At 39.1% G+C, this 27,331-nt stretch overlaps 1 protein-coding gene across 1 annotated transcript; it reads left to right on the forward strand.

Moving 5' to 3' along the window:
• Positions 1-808: 808 nt before the first annotated feature.
• LOC135535213 (sperm microtubule associated protein 1-like) lies at positions 809-27,280 on the forward strand. Its single transcript, XM_064961912.1, has 2 exons — positions 809-1,136; positions 27,123-27,280. Exons 1-2 carry the CDS (start codon positions 809-811, stop codon positions 27,278-27,280), a joined length of 486 nt encoding a protein of 161 aa, XP_064817984.1.
• The last annotated feature ends 51 nt before the right edge of the window (positions 27,281-27,331 follow it).

The raw sequence follows: 27,331 nt of genomic DNA on the forward strand, positions 1-27,331 counted from the left end.
TCTCGATGCGAAATGCACCCGGGCGCGCAACTCCAACACTGACCTTGTTGCTACGAGCGACGTCACAATAGCCACTTGCAACCCCCAGCGACAGCGACCATAGGCAGATTAGAAACTAGTTTATTTTAACTTTAGCATGTCTTCTAAAAGCAAATATATAATGACTTTAAGGATCCCTTCAGAGTTGAATCCAGATAGCTCATGTCATGAAAATTGTCACTGTATTTCTGAGACCAATTTAACCAAAAATGGTAGATGAGCAATTGTGCATTGGCATCCCTATTGTGAAGCAATTTTCCCAGCTATATCTGCTGAAACGTAATAAAGACTTAAATGTGCGTCATTTAGCAGGCTTTTGAAGTAAAGTGTAAACGAGCACATTGGCAGGTGCACAACTGACCGGGGAGTGAGTGTTGATTTTACGTGCTTTTGCTGTGATTGTTCATGTGAGTGTTTTTGGCTATTCATGTCCCTCCATACGTTTTGGATTGGGGTCATAAGTATAATAACACACACTGCTGTGTAATGTGTAACACTGTGTTGTTTTATGTGTCGAATTGCTAGGCTTTATCTTGACCAGGTCACAGTTGCAAATGAGAACTTCTTCTCAACTAGCCTACCTGGTTAAATAAAGGTGAAATAAATAAAAAATAAAAAACTGCACAGTTAGGCCCGAATTTGACCCGCTTTTTAAATTATTTAATTTTAGTAGCCAAGTCTAATTTTAAAAGGCTCTGTGCCTAATTTGTATATATTGAATGTGGACTGATTTGATATATTTTGACATTTCAGAGTTGCATTGCCTAAAATGAATCACTCTGGGCCTGAGAAGCGCGAGCAGAAGTTCGTGCTCGACTGCATCGCTGTCAGTTCGGTTGCGCTCGGGTATGAACACATGCGCCCCCGGCTCTGGTCGGTGCTCCCCGGGTACGACGCACGCAATGACCCCCACGCTGCGCGCTATACGACCACCCCATCGGTGCAGAGGGTCCCACAGAAGACCACCCCGTCGGTGCAGAGAGTCCCACAGAAGACCACCCCGTCGGTGCGGAGGGTCCCGCAGAAGACCGAGAACAAGGAACTGAAGAGCGCCGCTGCCCAAAAGTCCCTAGACCTGAGGAACACTTCCGGAGCAGGTAGGCTGTTCTATTATATTCTAGGATATTCTATTCTATTCTATTATATAGGCTGTTCTATTCTATTTTTTATTTATTTATTTGCATTAAACGGGATTCATAATATGTCCTGTTTGACATCAAATTAGGTCCACAGAATCAGAGAAATAAGTTTACATTTACATTGTATAAGTTGGTCATTTAGCTGACTCTTATCCACAGCTACTTTTTTACAGGTGGTGGCTTTTCTGGCCACCAGGTGTAAATAATCAAGGCATGCCATTGTTTTGACCTATCAAATTAAGGATGGGGGAGAGAGAGGCCTATAGGCTATGTGAAGTGACAAACAGTTGGAGGAGACTGAAGAATAGGCTACAGTTATATTCTCAAGAAACTATTCTATACCCTGCTGACATGCTCTTCTATTCTATTCAATAAATCAAGCTACTTTTATTTAGCAGTAGGTCTACATGGGGTTCATCATCTATACAGGTTTTACATCAGTAGGTCTACATGGGATTTATCATCCATACAGGTTTTACATCAGTAGGCCTACATGGGATTTATCATCCATACAGGTTTTACATCAGTAGGCCTACATGGGATTTATCATCCATACAGGTTTTACATCAGTAGGCCTATATTTATCATCCATACAGGTTTTACATCAGGGATTTTTATCATCCATACAGGTTTTACATCAGTAGACCTACATGGGATTTAAATCATCTATACAGGTTTTACATTACATCAGTAGGCCTACATGGGATTTATCATCTATACAGGTTTTACATCAGTAGGCCTACATGGGATTTATCATCCATACAGGTTTTACATCAGTAGGCCTACATGTATCATTTTACATCAGTACCTAGGTTTTTACATCAGTAGTACATGGGATTTATCATCATCTATACAGGTTTTACATCAGTAGGCCTACATGGGATTTATCATCTATACAGGTTTTACATCAGTAGGCCTACATGGGATTCATCATCTATACAGGTTTTACATCAGTAGGCCTACATGGGATTTATCATCTATACAGGTTTTAGTAGGCATGTATCATCTATACAGGTTTTTATCATGGGATTTATCATCTATACAGGTTTTACATCAGTAGGCCTACATGGGATTTATCATCTATACAGGTTTTACATCAGTAGGCCTACATGGGATTTATCATCTATACAGGTTTTACATCAGTAGGTCTACATGGGATTTATAATCTATACAGGTTTTACATCAGTAGGCCTTTTGATCATCTATATAGTTACATCAGTAGGTCTACATTTTATCATCTATACAGGTTTTTACATCAGTAGGCCTACATGGGATTTATCATCTATACAGGTTTTACATCAGTAGGCCTACATGGGATTTATCATCTATACAGGTTTTACATCAGTAGGCCTACATGGGATTAATCATCCATACAGGTTTTACATCAGTAGGCCTATATGGGATTTATCATCCATACAGGTTTTACATCAGTAGGCCTACATGGGATTAATCATCCATCTTTTACATCATAGGCCTAGGTTTATCATCTACATTTTTACATCAGTAGGCCTACATGGGGTTCATCATCTATACAGGTTTTACATCAGTAGGTCTACATGCTCTGGATCTCAAATAAAATCTATACTAGCAATTACATCAGTAGGCCTATATGGGATTTATCATCCATACAGGTTTTACATCAGTAGACCTACATGGGATTTATCATCTATACAGGTTTTACATCAGTAGGCCTACATGGGATTTATCATCTATACAGGTTTTACATCAGGCCTTTTAATCATCATCCATACAGGTTTTACATCAGTAGGCCTACATGGGATTTATCATCTATACAGGTTTTACATCAGTAGGCCTACATGGGATTTATCATCTATACAGGTTTTACATCAGTAGGCCTACATGGCATCTACATTTTACATCAGTAGGACATTTTATCATCTATACAGGTTTTACATCAGTAGGCCTACATGGGATTCATCATCTATACAGGTTTTACATCATCTGGTTTTACATCAGTCTACATGGGATTTATAATCTATACAGGTTTTACATCAGTAGGCCTACATGGGATTTATCATCTATACAGCAATTACATCAGTAGGTCTACATGGGATTTATCATCTATACAGGTTTTTACATCAGTAGGCCTACATGGGATTTATCATCTATACAGGTTTTACATCAGTAGGCCTACATGGGATTTATCATCTATACAGGTTTTACATCAGTAGGCCTACATGGGATTTATCATCCATACAGGTTTTACATCAGTAGGCCTATATGGGATTTATCATCCATACAGGTTTTACATCAGTAGGCCTACATGGGATTAATCATCCATACAGGTTTTACATCAGTAGGCCTACATGGGATTTATCATCTATACAGGTTTTTACATCAGTAGGCCTACATGGGGTTCATCATCTATACAGGTTTTACATCAGTAGGTCTACATGCTCTGGATAAGAGCGTCTGCTAAATGACTTAAATGTAATGTAAATGTAAATACATTATCATCCATCATCTATACAGGTTTTACATCAGTAGGCCTACATGGGATTTATCATCATATACAGGTTTTTTTACATCAGTAGGCCTACATGGGATTTATCATCTATACAGGTTTTACATCAGTAGGCCTACATGGGATTAATCATCCATACAGGTTTTACATCAGTAAGCCTACATGGGATTTATCATCTATACAGGTTTTTACATCAGTAGGCCTACATGGGGTTCATCATCTATACAGGTTTTACATCAGTAGGCCTATACATCCATACAGGTTTTACATCAGTAGGCCTACATGGGATTAATCATCCATACAGGTTTTACATCAGTAGGCCTACATGGGATTTATCATCTATACAGGTTTTTACATCAGTAGTACATTTATCATCTATACAGTTTTACATCAGTAGTCTACATGGGATTCATAATCTATTCATAATCAGCAATTACATCAGTAGGCCTACATGGGATTTATCATCTATACAGGTTTTACATCAGTAGGCCTACATGGGATTAATCATCCATACAGGTTTTACATCAGTAGGCCTATATGGGATTTATCATCTCTACAGGTTTTTACATCAGTAGGCCTACATGGGGTTTATCATCTATACAGGTTTTACATCAGTAGGCCTACATGGGATTTATCATCTATACAGGTTTTACATCAGTAGGCCTACATGGGATTTATCATCTATACAGGTTTTACATCAGTAGGCCTACATGGGATTTATCATCTATACAGGTTTTACATCAGTAGGTCTACATGGGATTTATAATCTATACAGGTTTTACATCAGTAGGCCTACATGGGATTTATCATCTATACAGGTTTTACATCAGTAGGCCTACATGGGATTTATCATCTATACAGGTTTTACATCAGTAGGCCTACATGGGATTATCATCTATACATACAGGTTTTTTATCATCTATACAGGTTTTTACATCAGTAGGCCTATCATCTATACAGGTTTTATCATCCTATACATCTATACAGGTTTTACATCAGTAGGCCTACATGGGATTAATCATCCATACAGGTTTTACATCAGTAGGCCTATATGGGATTTATCATCCATACAGGTTTTACATCAGTAGGCCTACATGGGATTAATCATCCATACAGGTTTTACATCAGTAGGCCTACATGGGATTTATCATCTATACAGGTTTTTACATCAGTAGGCCTACATGGGGTTCATCATCTATACAGGTTTTACATCAGTAGGTCTACATCGCTCTGGATAAGAGCGTCTGCTAAATTACTTAAATGTAATGTAAATGTAAATACATGGGATTCATAATCTATACGGCAATTACATCAGTAGGCCTACATGGGATTTATCATCTATACAGGTTTTACATCAGTAGGCCTACATGGGATTTATCATCTATACAGGTTTTACATCAGTAGGCCTACATGGGATTTATCATCTATACAGGTTTTACATCAGTAGGCCTACATGGGATTTATCATCTATACAGGTTTTACATCAGTAGGCCTACATGGGATTAATCATCTATACGGCAATTACATCAGTAGTCCTACATGGGATTTATCATCCATACAGGTTTTACATCAGTAGGCCTACATGGGATTTATCATCTATACAGGTTTTACATCAGTAGGCCTACATGGGATTTATCATCTATACAGGTTTTACATCAGTAGGCCTACATGGGATTTATCATCTATACAGGTTTTACATCAGTAGGCCTACATGGGATTTATCATCTATACAGGTTTTACATCAGTAGGCCTACATGGGATTTATCATCTATACAGGTTTTACATCAGTAGGTCTACATGGGATTTATAATCTATACAGGTTTTACATCAGTAGGCCTACATGGGATTTATCATCTATACAGCAATTACATCAGTAGGTCTACATGGGATTTATCATCTATACAGGTTTTTACATCAGTAGGCCTACATGGGATTTATCATCTATACAGGTTTTACATCAGTAGGCCTACATGGGATTTATCATCTATACAGGTTTTACATCAGTAGGCCTACATGGGATTAATCATCCATACAGGTTTTACATCAGTAGGCCTATATGGGATTTATCATCCATACAGGTTTTACATCAGTAGGCCTACATGGGATTAATCATCCATACAGGTTTTACATCAGTAGGCCTACATGGGATTTATCATCTATACAGGTTTTTACATCAGTAGGCCTACATGGGGTTCATCATCTATACAGGTTTTACATCAGTAGGTCTACATCGCTCTGGATAAGAGCGTCTGCTAAATGACTTAAATGTAATGTAAATGTAAATACATGGGATTCATAATCTATACGGCAATTACATCAGTAGGCCTACATGGGATTTATCATCTATACAGGTTTTACATCAGTAGGCCTACATGGGATTTATCATCTATACAGGTTTTACATCAGTAGGCCTACATGGGATTTATCATCTATACAGGTTTTACATCAGTAGGCCTACATGGGATTTATCATCTATACAGGTTTTACATCAGTAGGCCTACATGGGATTTATCATCTATACAGGTTTTACATCAGTAGGCCTACATGGGATTTATCATCTATACAGGTTTTACATCAGTAGGCCTACATGGGATTTATCATCTATACAGGCTTTTACATCAGTAGGCCTACATGGGATTTATCATCTATACAGGTTTTACATCAGTAGGCCTATATGGGATTTATCATCCATACAGGTTTTACATCAGTAGGCCTACATGGGATTAATCATCCATACAGGTTTTACATCAGTAGGCCTACATGGGATTTATCATCTATACAGGTTTTTACATCAGTAGGCCTACATGGGGTTCATCATCTATACAGGTTTTACATCAGTAGGCCTATATGGGATTTATCATCTATACAGGTTTTACATCAGTAGGCCTACATGGGATTTATCATCTATACAGGTTTTACATCAGTAGGCCTACATGGGATTAATCATCTATACGTCAATTACATCAGTAGTCCTACATGGGATTTATCATCCATACAGGTTTTACATCAGTAGGCTTACATGGGATTTATCATCTATACAGGTTTTACATCAGTAGTCCTACATGGGATTTATCATCCATACAGGTTTTACATCAGTAGGCCTACATGGGATTTATCATCTATACAGGTTTTACATCAGTAGGCCTACATGGGATTTATCATCTATACAGGTTTTACATCAGTAGGCCTACATGGGATTTATCATCTATACAGGTTTTACATCAGTAGGCCTACATGGGATTTATCATCTATACAGGTTTTACATCTGTAGGCCTACATGGGATTTATCATCTATACAGGTTTTACATCAGTAGGTCTACATGGGATTTATAATCTATACAGGTTTTACATCAGTAGGCCTATATGGGATTTATCATCTATACAGGTTTTACATCAGTAGGCCTACATGGGATTTATCATCTATACAGGTTTTACATCAGTAGGCCTACATGGGATTAATCATCTATCGTCAATTACATCAGTAGTCCTACATGGGATTTATCATCCATACAGGTTTTACATCAGTAGGCTTACATGGGATTTATCATCTATACAGGTTTTACATCAGTAGTCCTACATGGGATTTATCATCCATACAGGTTTTACATCAGTAGGCCTACATGGGATTTATCATCTATACAGGTTTTACATCAGTAGGCCTACATGGGATTTATCATCTATACAGGTTTTACATCAGTAGGCCTACATGGGATTTATCATCTATACAGGTTTTACATCAGTAGGCCTACATGGGATTTATCATCTATACAGGTTTTACATCAGTAGGCCTACATGGGATTTATCATCTATACAGGTTTTACATCAGTAGGTCTACATGGGATTTATAATCTATACAGGTTTTACATCAGTAGGCCTACATGGGATTTATCATCTATACAGCAATTACATCAGTAGGTCTACATGGGATTTATCATCTATACAGGTTTTTACATCAGTAGGCCTACATGGGATTTATCATCTATACAGGTTTTACATCAGTAGGCCTACATGGGATTTATCATCTATACAGGTTTTACATCAGTAGGCCTACATGGGATTAATCATCCATACAGGTTTTACATCAGTAGGCCTATATGGGATTTATCATCCATACAGGTTTTACATCAGTAGGCCTACATGGGATTAATCATCCATACAGGTTTTACATCAGTAGGCCTACATGGGATTTATCATCTATACAGGTTTTTACATCAGTAGGCCTACATGGGGTTCATCATCTATACAGGTTTTACATCAGTAGGTCTACATCGCTCTGGATAAGAGCGTCTGCTAAATGACTTAAATGTAATGTAAATGTAAATACATGGGATTCATAATCTATACGGCAATTACATCAGTAGGCCTACATGGGATTTATCATCTATACAGGTTTTACATCAGTAGGCCTACATGGGATTTATCATCTATACAGGTTTTACATCAGTAGGCCTACATGGGATTTATCATCTATACAGGTTTTACATCAGTAGGCCTACATGGGATTTATCATCTATACAGGTTTTACATCAGTAGGCCTACATGGGATTTATCATCTATACAGGTTTTACATCAGTAGGCCTACATGGGATTTATCATCTATACAGGTTTTACATCAGTAGGCCTACATGGGATTTATCATCTATACAGGCTTTTACATCAGTAGGCCTACATGGGATTTATCATCTATACAGGTTTTACATCAGTAGGCCTATATGGGATTTATCATCCATACAGGTTTTACATCAGTAGGCCTACATGGGATTAATCATCCATACAGGTTTTACATCAGTAGGCCTACATGGGATTTATCATCTATACAGGTTTTTACATCAGTAGGCCTACATGGGGTTCATCATCTATACAGGTTTTACATCAGTAGGCCTATATGGGATTTATCATCCATACAGGTTTTACATCAGTGGGCCTACATGGGATTAATCATCCATACAGGTTTTACATCAGTAGGCCTACATGGGATTTATCATCTATACAGGTTTTTACATCAGTAGGCCTACATGGGGTTCATCATCTATACAGGTTTTACATCAGTAGGTCTACATCGCTCTGGATAAGAGCGTCTGCTAAATGACTTAAATGTAATGTAAATGTAAATACATGGGATTCATAATCTACGGCAATTACATCAGTAGGCCTACATGGGATTTATCATCTATACAGGTTTTACTTCAGTAGGCCTACATGGGATTAATCATCCATACAGGTTTTACATCAGTAGGCCTATATGGGATTTATCATCTCTACAGGTTTTTACATCAGTAGGCCTACATGGGGTTCATCATCTATACAGGTTTTACATCAGTAGGCCTACATGGGATTTATCATCTATACAGGTTTTACATCAGTAGGCCTACATGGGATTTATCATCTATACAGGTTTTACATCAGTAGGCCTACATGGGATTTATCATCTATACAGGTTTTACATCAGTAGGTCTACATGGGATTTATAATCTATACAGGTTTTACATCAGTAGGCCTACATGGGATTTATCATCTATACAGCAATTACATCAGTAGGTCTACATGGGATTTATAATCTATACAGGTTTTACATCAGTAGGCCTACATGGGATTTATCATCTATACAGCAATTACATCAGTAGGTCTACATGGGATTTATCATCTATACAGGTTTTTACATCAGTAGGCCTACATGGGATTTATCATCTATACAGGTTTTACATCAGTAGGCCTACATGGGATTTATCATCTATACAGGTTTTACATCAGTAGGCCTACATGGATTAATCATCCATACAGGTTTTACATCAGTAGGCCTATATGGGATTTATCATCCATACAGGTTTTACATCAGTAGGCCTACATGGGATTAATCATCCATACAGGTTTTACATCAGTAGGCCTACATGGGATTTATCATCTATACAGGTTTTTACATCAGTAGGCCTACATGGGGTTCATCATCTATACAGGTTTTACATCAGTAGGTCTACATCGCTCTGGATAAGAGCGTCTGCTAAATGACTTAAATGTAATGTAAATGTAAATACATGGGATTCATAATCTATACGGCAATTACATCAGTAGGCCTACATGGGATTTATCATCTATACAGGTTTTACATCAGTAGGCCTACATGGGATTTATCATCTATACAGGTTTTACATCAGTAGGCCTACATGGGATTTATCATCTATACAGGTTTTACATCAGTAGGCCTACATGGGATTTATCATCTATACAGGTTTTACATCAGTAGGCCTACATGGGATTAATCATCTATCGTCAATTACATCAGTAGTCCTACATGGGATTTATCATCCATACAGGTTTTACATCAGTAGGCTTACATGGGATTTATCATCTATACAGGTTTTACATCAGTAGGCCTACATGGGATTTATCATCTATACAGGTTTTACATCAGTAGGCCTACATGGGATTTATCATCTATACATGTTTTACATCAGTAGGCCTACATGGGATTTATCATCTATACAGGTTTTACATCAGTAGGCTTACATGGGATTTATCATCTATACAGGTTTTACATCAGTAGGTCTACATGGGATTTATAATCTATACAGGTTTTACATCAGTAGTCCTACATGGGATTTATCATCTATACAGCAATTACATCAGTAGGTCTACATGGGATTTATCATCTATACAGGTTTTTACATCAGTAGACCTACATGGGATTTATCATCTATACAGGTTTTACATCAGTAGGCCTACATGGGATTTATCATCTATACAGGTTTTACATCAGTAGGCCTACATGGGATTAATCATCCATACAGGTTTTACATCAGTAGGCCTATATGGGATTTATCATCCATACAGGTTTTACATCAGTAGGCCTACATGGGATTAATCATCCATACAGGTTTTACATCAGTAGGCCTACATGGGATTTATCATCTATACAGGTTTTTACATCAGTAGGCCTACATGGGGTTCATCATCTATACAGGTTTTACATCAGTAGGTCTACATCGCTCTGGATAAGAGCGTCTGCTAAATGACTTAAATGTAATGTAAATGTAAATACATGGGATTCATAATCTATACGGCAATTACATCAGTAGGCCTACATGGGATTTATCATCTATACAGGTTTTACATCAGTAGGCCTACATGGGATTTATCATCTATACAGGTTTTACATCAGTAGGCCTACATGGGATTTATCATCTATACAGGTTTTACATCAGTAGGCCTACATGGATTTATCATCTATACAGGTTTTACATCAGTAGGCCTACATGGGATTAATCATCTATACGGCAATTACATCAGTAGTCCTACATGGGATTTATCATCCATACAGGTTTTACATCAGTAGGCCTACATGGGATTTATCATCTATACAGGTTTTACATCAGTAGGCCTACATGGGATTTATCATCTATACAGGTTTTACATCAGTAGGCCTACATGGGATTTATCATCTATACAGGTTTTACATCAGTAGGCCTACATGGGATTTATCATCTATACAGGTTTTACATCAGTAGGCCTACATGGGATTTATCATCTATACAGGTTTTACATCAGTAGGTCTACATGGGATTTATAATCTATACAGGTTTTACATCAGTAGGCCTACATGGGATTTATCATCTATACAGCAATTACATCAGTAGGTCTACATGGGATTTATCATCTATACAGGTTTTTACATCAGTAGGCCTACATGGGATTTATCATCTATACAGGTTTTACATCAGTAGGCCTACATGGGATTTATCATCTATACAGGTTTTACATCAGTAGGCCTACATGGGATTAATCATCCATACAGGTTTTACATCAGTAGGCCTATATGGGATTTATCATCCATTCAGGTTTTACATCAGTAGGCCTACATGGGATTAATCATCCATACAGGTTTTACATCAGTAGGCCTACATGGGATTTATCATCTATACAGGTTTTTACATCAGTAGGCCTACATGGGGTTCATCATCTATACAGGTTTTACATCAGTAGGTCTACATCGCTCTGGATAAGAGCGTCTGCTAAATGACTTAAATGTAATGTAAATGTAAGGGAATTCACCCCCGTAGTGGACAAAAATGAATGGCAAGTTATTGGCATTGACCGAACCATGCACACATTGGCCAATACCACCCAAAGCGGCGTTGATTCATGCAAAGTTTACTTCTATTGCCATATGGGTATTGCCAGTTGTAACACCTCAAAAATCCAACAGGTGGCGATTGCACTCCACCATGGTTTTTCATATTGGTATTGGACTCCAAGTCAACATCCAAAAGCCAAATTTTGAAAAAACGAATTTTTTGAAAAAAACGTATCACCCCTTAAAAAAGTGCTTTCTGGACCGTTTTTCGAAATTCTTTCGCTTTTTTTGACAATTACACATGTATAAGAACTGTATGAAAATACTTTTGTCCAATTTTATTAACATAATTTTTTACATTTTTTTACTTGCGCATATTGCATATGTTTTGTCCATTTGCAATATGATTTCATAGGAAGTCAGAAGTCAAAAGTCAAAAATTCTTAAATTTCATAAAAACTTCACACACCCCTAAAAAAGTGCTTTCTGGACCGTTTTTCAAATTTTTTCGCATTTTGTGTCAGTTACACACGTATAAGAACTGTATCAACATACTTTAGTCATATTTTATTATCATAATTTTTTTTTTTTTTACTTGCGCATATTGCATGTGTTTTGTCCATCTGCAATATGATTTCATAGGAAGTCAGAAGTCAAAAGTCAAAAATTATTACATTTCATAAAAAAACTTCACACACCCCTAAAAAGTGCTTTCTGGACCGTTTTTCGAAATTTTTTCGAATTTTGTGTCAGTTACACACGTATAAGAACTGTATCAACATACTTTAGTCATATTTTATTATTATAATGTTTTTTTTTTTTTTTGCTTGTGCATAAGGCATATGTTTTGTGGGGGCCAAATGTCATAAGAAATTTGACATGCTCAAAAATCCTTCAGAAATGCAAAATTGACTGGCCTGATGAACTCGGGATGGCCGGGCAGTGATTGTTGTTCCTTTCAATCACTCGTGGTGTTGATTTCATCATGTCCATTTGTTTATGTTTTCTCACTTTTGCAAAGTCACTGTGCATTTGCCATATGGTTAACTGGGCATTCACCATCACCAATTTGTCATGCCATAAAAATCATGCAGGAATGCCAAATTGACTGGCCCGATGACCTCGGGATGGCTGGGCAGTGATACTGGTACCTCTCCATGGCTCGTTTGGGTTGATTTCAGAATGTCGCTTTTGGTGATGGTACCTCACTGTTAAAACATATTGCAAATGTTCCTTACTTTTGCAAAGTCACTGAAAATTTTTGCAGGAATGCCAAATTGACTGGCCCGATGACCTCGGGATGGCTGGGCAGTGATACTGGTACCTCTCCATGGCTCGTTTGGGTTGATTTCAGAATGTCGCTTTTGGTGATGGTACCTCACTGTTAAAACATATTGCAAATGTTCCTTACTTTTGCAAAGTCACTGAAAATTTTTGCAGGAATGCCAATTGACTGGCCCGATGAAGTCGGGATGGCTTGGCAGTGATTCTGGTACCTCTCCATCGCTCGTTAGGGTTGATTCCAGAATGTCCATTTGGTGATTTTTCTCACTCTTTCAAAGTCACTGTGCATTTGCCATATGGTTAACTGGGCAGTCACCATCACCAATTTGTCATGCTATAAAAATCATGCAGGAATGCCAAATTGACTGGCCCGATGACCTCGGGATGGCTGGGCAGTGATACTGGTACCTCTCCATGGCTCGTTTGGGTTGATTTCAGAATGTCGCTTTTGGTGATGGTACCTCACTGTTAAAACATATTGCAAATGTTCCTTACTTTTTCAAAGTCACTGAAAATTTTGCAGGAATGCCAAATTGACTGGCCCGATGACCTCGGGATGGCTGGGCAGTGATACTGGTACCTCTCCATGGCTCGTTTGGGTTGATTTCAGAATGTCGCTTTTGGTGATGGTACCTCACCGCTAAACATATTGCAAATGTTCCTTACTTTTGCAAAGTCACAAAAATTCTTGCAGGAATGCCAAATTGACTGGCCCGATGACCTCGGGATGGCTTGGCAGTGATTCTGGTACCTCTCCATCACTCGTTTGGGTTGATTTCAGAATGTCGCTTTTGGTGATGGTACCTCACTGTTAAAACATATTGCAAATGTTCCTTACTTTTGCAAAGTCACTGAAAATTTTTGCAGGAATGCCAAATTGACTGGCCCGATGACCTCGGGATGGCTGGGTGATACTGGTACCTCTCCATGGCTCGTTTGGGTTGATTTCAGAATGTCGCTTTTGGTGATGGTACCTCACTGTTAAAACATATTGCAAATGTTCCTTACTTTTGCAAAGTCACTGACAATTTGTGCAGGAATGCCAAATTGACTGGCCCGATGAACTCGGGATGGCTTGGCAGTGATTCTGGTACCTCTCCATCACTCGTTAGGGTCGATTCCAGAATGTCCATTTGGTGATTTTTCTCACTTTTGCAAAGTCACTGTGCATTTGCCATATGGTTAACTGGGCAGTCACCATCACCAATTTGTCATGCCATAAAAATCATGCAGGAATGCCAAATTGACTGGCCCGATGACCTCAGGATGGCTGGGCAGTGATACTGGTACCTCTCCATCGCTCGTTTGGGTTGATTTCAGAATGTCGCTTTTGGTGATGGTACCTCACTGTTAAAACATATTGCAAATGTTCCTTACTTTTGCAAAGTCACTGAAAATTTTTGCAGGAATGCCAATTGACTGGCCCGATGACCTCGGGATGGCTGGGCAGTGATACTGGTACCTCTCCATGGCTCGTTTGGGTTGATTTCAGAATGTCGCTTTTGGTGATGGTACCTCACTGTTAAAACATATTGCAAATGTTCCTTACTTTTTCAAAGTCACTGAAAATTTTTGCAGGAATGCCAAATTGACTGGCCCGATGACCTCGGGATGGCTGGGCAGTGATACTGGTACCTCTCCATGGCTCGTTTGGGTTGATTTCAGAATGTCGCTTTTGGTGATGGTACCTCACTGTTAAAACATATTGCAAATGTTCCTTACTTTTTCAAAGTCACAAAAAATTCTTGCAGGAATGCCAAATTGACTGGCCCGATGACCTCGGAATGGCTGGGCAGTGATACTGGTACCTCTCCATCGCTCGTTTGGGCTGATTTCAGAATGTCCATTTGGTGATTTTTCTCACTCTTTCAAAGTCACTGTGCATTTGCCATATGGTTAACTGGGCAGTCACCATCACCAATTTGTCATGCTATAAAAACCATGCAGGAATGCCAAATTGACTGGCCCGATGACCTCGGGATGGCTGGGCAGTGATACTGGTACCTCTCCATCGCTCGTTTGGGTTGATTTCAGAATGTCGCTTTTGGTGATGGTACCTCACCGCTTAAACATATTGCAAATGTTCCTTACTTTTGCAAAGTCACAAAATTTTTTTGCAGGAATGCCAAATTGACTGGCCCGATGACCTCGGAATGGCTGGGCAGTGATACTGGTACCTCTCCATCGCTCGTTTGGGCTGATTTCAGAATGTCCATTTGGTGATTTTTCTCACTCTTTCAAAGTCACTGTGCATTTGCCATATGGTTAACTGGGCAGTCACCATCACCAATTTGTCATGCTATAAAAATCATGCAGGAATGCCAAATTGACTGGCCCGATGACCTCGGGATGGCTGGGCAGTGATACTGGTACCTCTCCATGGCTCGTTTGGGTTGATTTCAGAATGTCGCTTTTGGTGATGGTACCTCACTGTTAAAACATATTGCAAATGTTCCTTACTTTTTCAAAGTCACTGAAAATTTTTGCAGGAATGCCAAATTGACTGGCCCGATGACATAGGGATGGCTGGGCAGTGATTTTGGTACCTCTCCATCGCTCGTTTGGGTTGATTTCAGAATGTCGCTTTTGGTGATGGTACCTCACCGCTTAAACATATTGCAAATGTTACTTACTTTTGCAAAGTCACTGAAAATTTTTGCAGGAATGCCAAATTGACTGGCCCGATGACCTCGGGATGGCTTGGCAGTGATTCTGGTACCTCTCCATCACTCGTTTGGGTTGATTTCAGAATGTCCATTTGGTCATGTTTTCTCACTTTTGCAAAGTCACTGTGCATTTGCCATATGGTTAACTGGGCAGTCACCATCACCAATTTGTCATGCCATAAATTTGCAAATCATGCAGGAATGCCAAATTGACTGGCCCGATGACCTCAGGATGGCTGGGCAGTGATACTGGTACCTCTCCATTGCTCGTTTGGGTTGATTTCAGAATGTCGCTTTTGGTGATGGTACCTCACCACTTAAACATATTGCTAATGGACAAGAGTCACCTGCAAGTCACCGTCCATCAGTCAATTTGATATCATTCTGACACCAAACTGATACAAACTGACACCAAACCCACTTTTCCCAACTCATTTAGGAGCCAAGTATAACATACTTCAGAGCTGGCCCAAAATTCACAAGGCCTTCGGTACAAAACATTAAAAAACCATAAAACACATAGTTACTTTCTAGCTGCGGGGCCAGTTCGGACATTATGTGTAGTCCTATGTGAGGCGACCCCGAATCCCGAGTTTCGGCCCGATAGGTCATTTGGTGTCCGAGTAAAAGCCTAATTGGTGCTGAAAATCCACTTTTTTCAATGCCTTGCTACGGGGTCCTTGAATGAGCTATCGGACCGAGATGTTGGGTTCTGTCTCTATGGGCCGAGACGGTCACAATGCACCTAGTCTTGTGTCTCTGGGACATTTCTAAATGTCGCCATTTTCGTAATGGTCAAAATGAATTGAAGTCATTGCAAATGTTCGACGCTGTTTCTCGGTCCGAGAACCTCCTAGAGCGCCGTAACTCACCACGCACTATCTACCTGAGGTCTAGAACAGGATTCTAAAGTTTCGGAACTCTAGGTCTGACGGTTCTTTTTTAGCTCGAACAAAGCTAACTATTGGAGGCATTGTCAGTCTCTACACACCCCAATACGTCCCTCCATCCAAGTTGTGTATCTGTGTGATTTATTTTTCCTTTGAATTTTTATGGGAAAAATGACTGATTTACAGTTCATGGGGGTTGTCTAATCACACATATGAAGTTTTGGACAGATCTGATTTTTTTAACCCTTCCAAACAGCCCCTGAGTCACCAATTATGGCACTTCCGGTTGGCACAGGAAGCTATAAATACACACATGTCTTGACTGACATAGAAACCTAGGGAATCCTGAGTTTTAAGTCTTTAAGTTGAGAATTGACTGATCTACACAGGGTTGAATAATGCAGAGGCCTCGGCACCTTTCGAGGTGATGTACATCCAAATACCTTTTGGGTCAATCTAACCACTTCCGGTTGCTCCAGGAAGCTTAGAATCGACACAGGTAGACCTCATAGTGGTCTGATGGAATGTCATAGAAGACAGGTTCATACAGCATTCATAACCCATATAGACTCCAGGTTGTATTTAATGGGAGCAGGCAATGTATTCCTATGGGGAGAGAAGTCAATGCACACTGTTTTTTTGTAAACACCTTCTTTTAACTGTGAAAGGTTAATGCCACACAGTCAAGGTTAGGCTTGCACAGATCGGGAGGACCTTAGGAACAGTCCTGTGTTTGAATTGTCCTTCTAAACCTAACGGTTCCGCCGCTGTCACCCAAAATCCAATGACATTGTGGTGCAGGCATCATTGTGGGCCTATTTTTCTCATGGTCGCTGCGCTCAGACCGAGCGAGCTACGGTCAAGAGGGGCACCTCGTTGGACTCGGCACGGCCTTGGGATTATGTTTATGCCATTGCCTGCTCTCTGTGTCTTTAAACACCACGCTTTGTCACTCCATCCTTGCTGTGTGTGTGTGTGAGAGCTTTTCTTTGACATCTGTTGGGAAAAATGACTGATTTACAGTTCATGGGGGTTGTCTAATCACACATATGAAGTTTTGGACAGATCTGATTTTTTTAACCCTTCCAAACAGCCCCTGAGTCACCAATTATGGCACTTCCGGTTGGCACAGGAAGCTATAAATACACACATGTCTTGACTGACATAGAAACCTAGGGAATCCTGAGTTTTAAGTCTTTAAGTTGAGAATTGACTGATCTACACAGGGTTGAATAATGCAGAGGCCTCGGCACCTTTCGAGGTGATGTACATCCAAATACCTTTTGGGTCAATCTAACCACTTCCGGTTGCTCCAGGAAGCTTAGAATCGACACAGGTAGACCTCATAGTGGTCTGATGGAATGTCATAGAAGACAGGTTCATACAGCATTCATAACCCATAAAGACCCCAGGTTGTATTTAGGGGAGCAGGCAATGTATTCCTATGGGGAGAGAAGTCAATGCACACTGTTTTTTTGTAAACACCTTCTTTTAACTGTGAAAGGTTAATGCCACACAGTCAAGGTTAGGCTTGCACAGATCGGGAGGACCTTAGGAACAGTCCTGTGTTTGAATTGTCCTTCTAAACCTAACGGTTCCGCCGCTGTCACCCAAAATCAAATGACATTGTGGTGCAGGCTTCATTGTGGGCCTATTTTTCTCATGGTCGCTGCGCTCAGACCGAGTGAGCTACGGTCAAGCGGGGCACCTCGTTGGACTCGGCCCTGCCTTGGGATTATGTTTATGCCATTGCCTGCTCTCTGTGTCTTTAAACACCACGCTTTGTCACTCCATCCTTGCTGTGTGTGTGTGTGTGAGAGCTTTTCTTTGACATCTGTTGGGAAAAAATGACTGATTTACAGTTCATGGGGGTTGTCTAATCACACATATGAAGTTTTGGACAGATCTGATTTTTTTAACCCTTCCAAACAGCCCCTGAGACACCAATTATGGCACTTCCGGTTGGCACAGGAAGCTATAAATAAACTCATATCCTCATTGGGGTATGCCTTTACAGAATCCTGAGTTTTAAGTCTTTACGTTAAGAACTGAGTTATTTACGGAGGGTTTAGTGAGTGTGTGTTATTTCAGAAAATCATAGAAAATCACAGAAATGTCGCAGAGCTCCGCAGCACATTTTAAAAATACTCGTATGAACACCCTGCAACTGGATCTGTAACCGTTGAAAAAAAAAACACCTATATCTGAACATCACGATCTGGTCAACGTACGATTTCTCGTAAATGACGATAGATAAATGGCCGATTTTTTTTATTGACACCGGAGGCTCCTTGACTTTGACGTGAAGTGAAAAAAATCTTTTCTCTATTTTCATTTTGGACCTTTAATCCCAGAAATATGGCCATAACTCAAAAAACCGTTGAGGCCTAGACGCCATCTTGTTCGGGCCATCTTCCCATAATGCCAAACCTACGCCCACCAAGTTTCGCTTCGAAATATTTTCGGTTTCCGAGATATGGCACGTCGTGATTCGTGATGTTTTGTCCAATAGCAATATGATTGCTTATGCCCTCTTGTGGGATATTTCGGCATTGCGCAAAAATGGGCTAAAATTTGTTTATTTTATTAAACGAAAACCGAATGTCCGACAAAGTTCATTTGATGACTTCCCGGTAGGTCTGGCCCTACCGCTGCCCGACGCCGTCCCCCGAATTTCTAAAATGTTTTCGGACGTCTAGTAAGGGACCGTACAGTTCCAATAGGGACTTTCTCACTAACTATACGGTGATTGTCGAAATGTTCCCTTAAGGTATGTAAATACATGGGATTCATAATCTATACGGCAATTACATCAGTAGGCCTACATGGGATTTATCATCTATACAGGTTTTACTTCAGTAGGCCTACATGGGATTAATCATCCATACAGGTTTTACATCAGTAGGCCTATATGGGATTTATCATCTCTACAGGTTTTTACATCAGTAGGCCTACATGGGGTTCATCATCTATACAGGTTTTACATCAGTAGGCCTACATGGGATTTATCATCTATACAGGTTTTACATCAGTAGGCCTACATGGGATTTATCATCTATACAGGTTTTACATCAGTAGGCCTACATGGGATTTATCATCTATACAGGTTTTACATCAGTAGGTCTACATGGGATTTATAATCTATACAGGTTTTACATCAGTAGGCCTACATGGGATTTATCATCTATACAGCAATTACATCAGTAGGTCTACATGGGATTTATAATCTATACAGGTTTTACATCAGTAGGCCTACATGGGATTTATCATCTATGCAGCAATTACATCAGTAGGTCTACATGGGATTTATCATCTATACAGGTTTTTACATCAGTAGGCCTACATGGGATTTATCATCTATACAGGTTTTACATCAGTAGGCCTACATGGGATTTATCATCTATACAGGTTTTACATCAGTAGGCCTACATGGGATTAATCATCCATACAGGTTTTACATCAGTAGGCCTATATGGGATTTATCATCCATACAGGTTTTACATCAGTAGGCCTACATGGGATTAATCATCCATACAGGTTTTACATCAGTAGGCCTACATGGGATTTATCATCTATACAGGTTTTTACATCAGTAGGCCTACATGGGGTTCATCATCTATACAGGTTTTACATCAGTAGGTCTACATCGCTCTGGATAAGAGCGTCTGCTAAATTACTTAAATGTAATGTAAATGTAAATACATGGGATTCATAATCTATACGGCAATTACATCAGTAGGCCTACATGGGATTTATCATCTATACAGGTTTTACATCAGTAGGCCTACATGGGATTTATCATCTATACAGGTTTTACATCAGTAGGCCTACATGGGATTTATCATCTATACAGGTTTTACATCAGTAGGCCTACATGGGATTTATCATCTATACAGGTTTTACATCAGTAGGCCTACATGGGATTAATCATCTATACGGCAATTACATCAGTAGTCCTACATGGGATTTATCATCCATACAGGTTTTACATCAGTAGGCCTACATGGGATTTATCATCTATACAGGTTTTACATCAGTAGGCCTACATGGGATTTATCATCTATACAGGTTTTACATCAGTAGGCCTACATGGGATTTATCATCTATACAGGTTTTACATCAGTAGGCCTACATGGGATTTATCATCTATACAGGTTTTACATCAGTAGGCCTACATGGGATTTATCATCTATACAGGTTTTACATCAGTAGGTCTACATGGGATTTATAATCTATACAGGTTTTACATCAGTAGGCCTACATGGGATTTATCATCTATACAGCAATTACATCAGTAGGTCTACATGGGATTTATCATCTATACAGGTTTTTACATCAGTAGGCCTACATGGGATTTATCATCTATACAGGTTTTACATCAGTAGGCCTACATGGGATTTATCATCTATACAGGTTTTACATCAGTAGGCCTACATGGGATTAATCATCCATACAGGTTTTACATCAGTAGGCCTATATGGGATTTATCATCCATACAGGTTTTACATCAGTAGGCCTACATGGGATTAATCATCCATACAGGTTTTACATCAGTAGGCCTACATGGGATTTATCATCTATACAGGTTTTTACATCAGTAGGCCTACATGGGGTTCATCATCTATACAGGTTTTACATCAGTAGGTCTACATCGCTCTGGATAAGAGCGTCTGCTAAATGACTTAAATGTAATGTAAATGTAAATACATGGGATTCATAATCTATACGGCAATTACATCAGTAGGCCTACATGGGATTTATCATCTATACAGGTTTTACATCAGTAGGCCTACATGGGATTTATCATCTATACAGGTTTTACATCAGTAGGCCTACATGGGATTTATCATCTATACAGGTTTTACATCAGTAGGCCTACATGGGATTTATCATCTATACAGGTTTTACATCAGTAGGCCTACATGGGATTTATCATCTATACAGGTTTTACATCAGTAGGCCTACATGGGATTTATCATCTATACAGGTTTTACATCAGTAGGCCTACATGGGATTTATCATCTATACAGGTTTTACATCAGTAGGCCTACATGGGATTTATCATCTATACAGGTTTTACATCAGTAGGTCTACATGGGATTTATAATCTATACAGGTTTTACATCAGTAGGCCTACATGGGATTTATCATCTATACAGCAATTACATCAGTAGGTCTACATGGGATTTATAATCTATACAGGTTTTACATCAGTAGGCCTACATGGGATTTATCATCTATACAGCAATTACATCAGTAGGTCTACATGGGATTTATCATCTATACAGGTTTTTACATCAGTAGGCCTACATGGGATTTATCATCTATACAGGTTTTACATCAGTAGGCCTACATGGGATTTATCATCTATACAGGTTTTACATCAGTAGACCTACATGGGATTAATCATCCATACAGGTTTTACATCAGTAGGCCTATATGGGATTTATCATCCATACAGGTTTTACATCAGTAGGCCTACATGGGATTAATAATCCATACAGGTTTTACATCAGTAGGCCTACATGGGATTTATCATCTATACAGGTTTTTACATCAGTAGGCCTACATGGGGTTCATCATCTATACAGGTTTTACATCAGTAGGTCTACATCGCTCTGGATAAGAGCGTCTGCTAAATTACTTAAATGTAATGTAAATGTAAATACATGGGATTCATAATCTATACGGCAATTACATCAGTAGGCCTACATGGGATTTATCATCTATACAGGTTTTACATCAGTAGGCCTACATGGGATTTATCATCTATACAGGTTTTACATCAGTAGGCCTACATGGGATTTATCATCTATACAGGTTTTACATCAGTAGGCCTACATGGGATTTATCATCTATACAGGTTTTACATCAGTAGGCCTACATGGGATTAATCATCTATACGGCAATTACATCAGTAGTCCTACATGGGATTTATCATCCATACAGGTTTTACATCAGTAGGCCTACATGGGATTTATCATCTATACAGGTTTTACATCAGTAGGCCTACATGGGATTTATCATCTATACAGGTTTTACATCAGTAGGCCTACATGGGATTTATCATCTATACAGGTTTTACATCAGTAGGCCTACATGGGATTTATCATCTATACAGGTTTTACATCAGTAGGCCTACATGGGATTTATCATCTATACAGGTTTTACATCAGTAGGTCTACATGGGATTTATAATCTATACAGGTTTTACATCAGTAGGCCTACATGGGATTTATCATCTATACAGCAATTACATCAGTAGGTCTACATGGGATTTATCATCTATACAGGTTTTTACATCAGTAGGCCTACATGGGATTTATCATCTATACAGGTTTTACATCAGTAGGCCTACATGGGATTTATCATCTATACAGGTTTTACATCAGTAGGCCTACATGGGATTAATCATCCATACAGGTTTTACATCAGTAGGCCTATATGGGATTTATCATCCATACAGGTTTTACATCAGTAGGCCTACATGGGATTAATCATCCATACAGGTTTTACATCAGTAGGCCTACATGGGATTTATCATCTATACAGGTTTTTACATCAGTAGGCCTACATGGGGTTCATCATCTATACAGGTTTTACATCAGTAGGTCTACATCGCTCTGGATAAGAGCGTCTGCTAAATGACTTAAATGTAATGTAAATGTAAATACATGGGATTCATAATCTATACGGTAATTACATCAGTAGGCCTACATGGGATTTATCATCTATACAGGTTTTACATCAGTAGGCCTACATGGGATTTATCATCTATACAGGTTTTACATCAGTAGGCCTACATGGGATTTATCATCTATACAGGTTTTACATCAGTAGGCCTACATGGGATTTATCATCTATACAGGTTTTACATCAGTAGGCCTACATGGGATTTATCATCTATACAGGTTTTACATCAGTAGGCCTACATGGGATTTATCATCTATACAGGTTTTACATCAGTAGGCCTACATGGGATTTATCATCTATACAGGCTTTTACATCAGTAGGCCTACATGGGATTTATCATCTATACAGGTTTTACATCAGTAGGCCTATATGGGATTTATCATCCATACAGGTTTTACATCAGTAGGCCTACATGGGATTAATCATCCATACAGGTTTTACATCAGTAGGCCTACATGGGATTTATCATCTATACAGGTTTTTACATCAGTAGGCCTACATGGGGTTCATCATCTATACAGGTTTTACATCAGTAGGCCTATATGGGATTTATCATCTATACAGGTTTTACATCAGTAGGCCTACATGGGATTTATCATCTATACAGGTTTTACATCAGTAGGCCTACATGGGATTTATCATCTATACAGGTTTTTACATCAGTAGGCCTATATGGGGTTCATCATCTATACAGGTTTTACATCAGTAGGTCTACATCGTTCTGGATAAGAGCGTCTGCTAAATGACTTAAATGTAATGTAAATGTAAATACATGGGATTCATAATCTATACGGCAATTACATCAGTAGGCCTACATGGGATTTATCATCTATACAGGTTTTACTTCAGTAGGCCTACATGGGATTAATCATCCATACAGGTTTTACATCAGTAGGCCTATATGGGATTTATCATCTCTACAGGTTTTTACATCAGTAGGACCTACATGGGGTTCATCATCTATACAGGTTTTACATCAGTAGGCCTACATGGGATTTATCATCTATACAGGTTTTACATCAGTAGGCCTACATGGGATTTATCATCTATACAGGTTTTACATCAGTAGGCCTACATGGGATTTATCATCTATACAGGTTTTACATCAGTAGGCCTACATGGGATTTATCATCTATACAGGTTTTACATCAGTAGGCCTACATGGGATTAATCATCTATACGGCAATTACATCAGTAGTCCTACATGGGATTTATCATCCATACAGGTTTTACATCAGTAGGCCTACATGGGATTTATCATCTATACAGGTTTTACATCAGTAGGCCTACATGGGATTTATCATCTATACAGGTTTTACATCAGTAGGCCTACATGGGATTTATCATCTATACAGGTTTTACATCAGTAGGCCTACATGGGATTTATCATCTATACAGGTTTTACATCAGTAGGCCTACATGGGATTTATCATCTATACAGGTTTTACATCAGTAGGTCTACATGGGATTTATAATCTATACAGGTTTTACATCAGTAGGCCTACATGGGATTTATCATCTATACAGCAATTACATCAGTAGGTCTACATGGGATTTATCATCTATACAGGTTTTTACATCAGTAGGCCTACATGGGATTTATCATCTATACAGGTTTTACATCAGTAGGCCTACATGGGATTTATCATCTATACAGGTTTTACATCAGTAGGCCTACATGGGATTAATCATCCATACAGGTTTTACATCAGTAGGCCTATATGGGATTTATCATCCATACAGGTTTTACATCAGTAGGCCTACATGGGATTAATCATCCATACAGGTTTTACATCAGTAGGCCTACATGGGATTTATCATCTATACAGGTTTTTACATCAGTAGGCCTACATGGGGTTCATCATCTATACAGGTTTTACATCAGTAGGTCTACATCGCTCTGGGATAAGAGCGTCATAATGACTTAAATGTAATGTAAATGTAAATACATGGGATTCATAATCTATACGGCAATTACATCAGTAGGCCTACATGGGATTTATCATCTATACAGGTTTTACATCAGTAGGCCTACATGGGATTTATCATCTATACAGGTTTTACATCAGTAGGCCTACATGGGATTTATCATCTATACAGGTTTTACATCAGTAGGCCTACATGGGATTTATCATCTATACAGGTTTTACATCAGTAGGCCTACATGGGATTTATCATCTATACAGGTTTTACATCAGTAGGCCTACATGGGATTTATCATCTATACAGGTTTTACATCAGTAGGCCTACATGGGATTTATCATCTATACAGGCTTTTACATCAGTAGGCCTACATGGGATTTATCATCTATACAGGTTTTACATCAGTAGGCCTATATGGGATTTATCATCCATACAGGTTTTACATCAGTAGGCCTACATGGGATTAATCATCCATACAGGTTTTACATCAGTAGGCCTACATGGGATTTATCATCTATACAGGTTTTTACATCAGTAGGCCTACATGGGGTTCATCATCTATACAGGTTTTACATCAGTAGGCCTATATGGGATTTATCATCCATACAGGTTTTACATCAGTAGGCCTACATGGGATTAATCATCCATACAGGTTTTACATCAGTAGGCCTACATGGGATTTATCATCTATACAGGTTTTTACATCAGTAGGCCTACATGGGGTTCATCATCTATACAGGTTTTACATCAGTAGGTCTACATCGTTCTGGATAAGAGCGTCTGCTAAATGACTTAAATGTAATGTAAATGTAAATACATGGGATTCATAATCTATACGGCAATTACATCAGTAGGCCTACATGGGATTTATCATCTATACAGGTTTTACTTCAGTAGGCCTACATGGGATTAATCATCCATACAGGTTTTACATCAGTAGGCCTATATGGGATTTATCATCTCTACAGGTTTTTACATCAGTAGGACCTACATGGGGTTCATCATCTATACAGGTTTTACATCAGTAGGCCTACATGGGATTTATCATCTATACAGGTTTTACATCAGTAGGCCTACATGGGATTTATCATCTATACAGGTTTTACATCAGTAGGCCTACATGGGATTTATCATCTATACAGGTTTTACATCAGTAGGCCTACATGGGATTTATCATCTATACAGGTTTTACATCAGTAGGCCTACATGGGATTTATCATCTATACAGGTTTTACATCAGTAGGCCTACATGGGATTTATCATCTATACAGGTTTTACATCAGTAGGCCAACATGGGATTTATCATCTATACAGGTTTTACATCAGTAGGCCTACATGGGATTTATCATCTATACAGCAATTACATCAGTAGGTCTACATGGGATTTATCATCTATACAGGTTTTTACATCAGTAGGCCTACATGGGATTTATCATCTATACAGGTTTTACATCAGTAGGCCTATATGGGATTTATCATCCATACAGGTTTTACATCAGTAGGCCTACATGGGATTAATCATCCATACAGGTTTTACATCAGTAGGCCTACATGGGATTTATCATCTATACAGGTTTTTACATCAGTAGTCCTACATGGGATTTATCATCTATACAGCTTTTACATCAGTAGGCCTACATGGGATTAATCATCTATACAAGTTTTACATCAGTAGGCCTCCATGGGATTCATCATCCATACAGGTTTTACATCAGTAGGCCTCCATGCGATTCATCATCCATACAAGTTTTACATCAGTAGGCCTCCATGGGATTCATCATCCATACAGGTTTTACATCTGTAGGCCTACATGGGATTCATCATCCATACAGGTTTTACATCAGTAGGCCTACATGGGATTCATCATCCATACAGGTTTTACATCATCATCATCATTGCTCAGAGTCACTGGTATCTTGTCTCTGCACCGGACAGGTCACTCCCGAGAGCAGGTGAGCAACCACAGTGGTCTCATGTCGGACATCAAGCCGCTGATAGGCTACAACGGGCGGTTTGGGTTTCGGCGCAACACGCCCAACCTCCGGCGGAACCCGTCCAGCTTCGGAGAGGTGACCACGTTCCAACTCCATTGAGTCCAACGACCGAAAAGGTATCATCATCATTATGAAGTTCCAATGAGCAAC

This window comes from Oncorhynchus masou, unplaced genomic scaffold, assembly GCF_036934945.1.
Source record: "Oncorhynchus masou masou isolate Uvic2021 unplaced genomic scaffold, UVic_Omas_1.1 unplaced_scaffold_461, whole genome shotgun sequence".
NCBI lineage: Eukaryota > Metazoa > Chordata > Actinopteri > Salmoniformes > Salmonidae > Oncorhynchus > Oncorhynchus masou.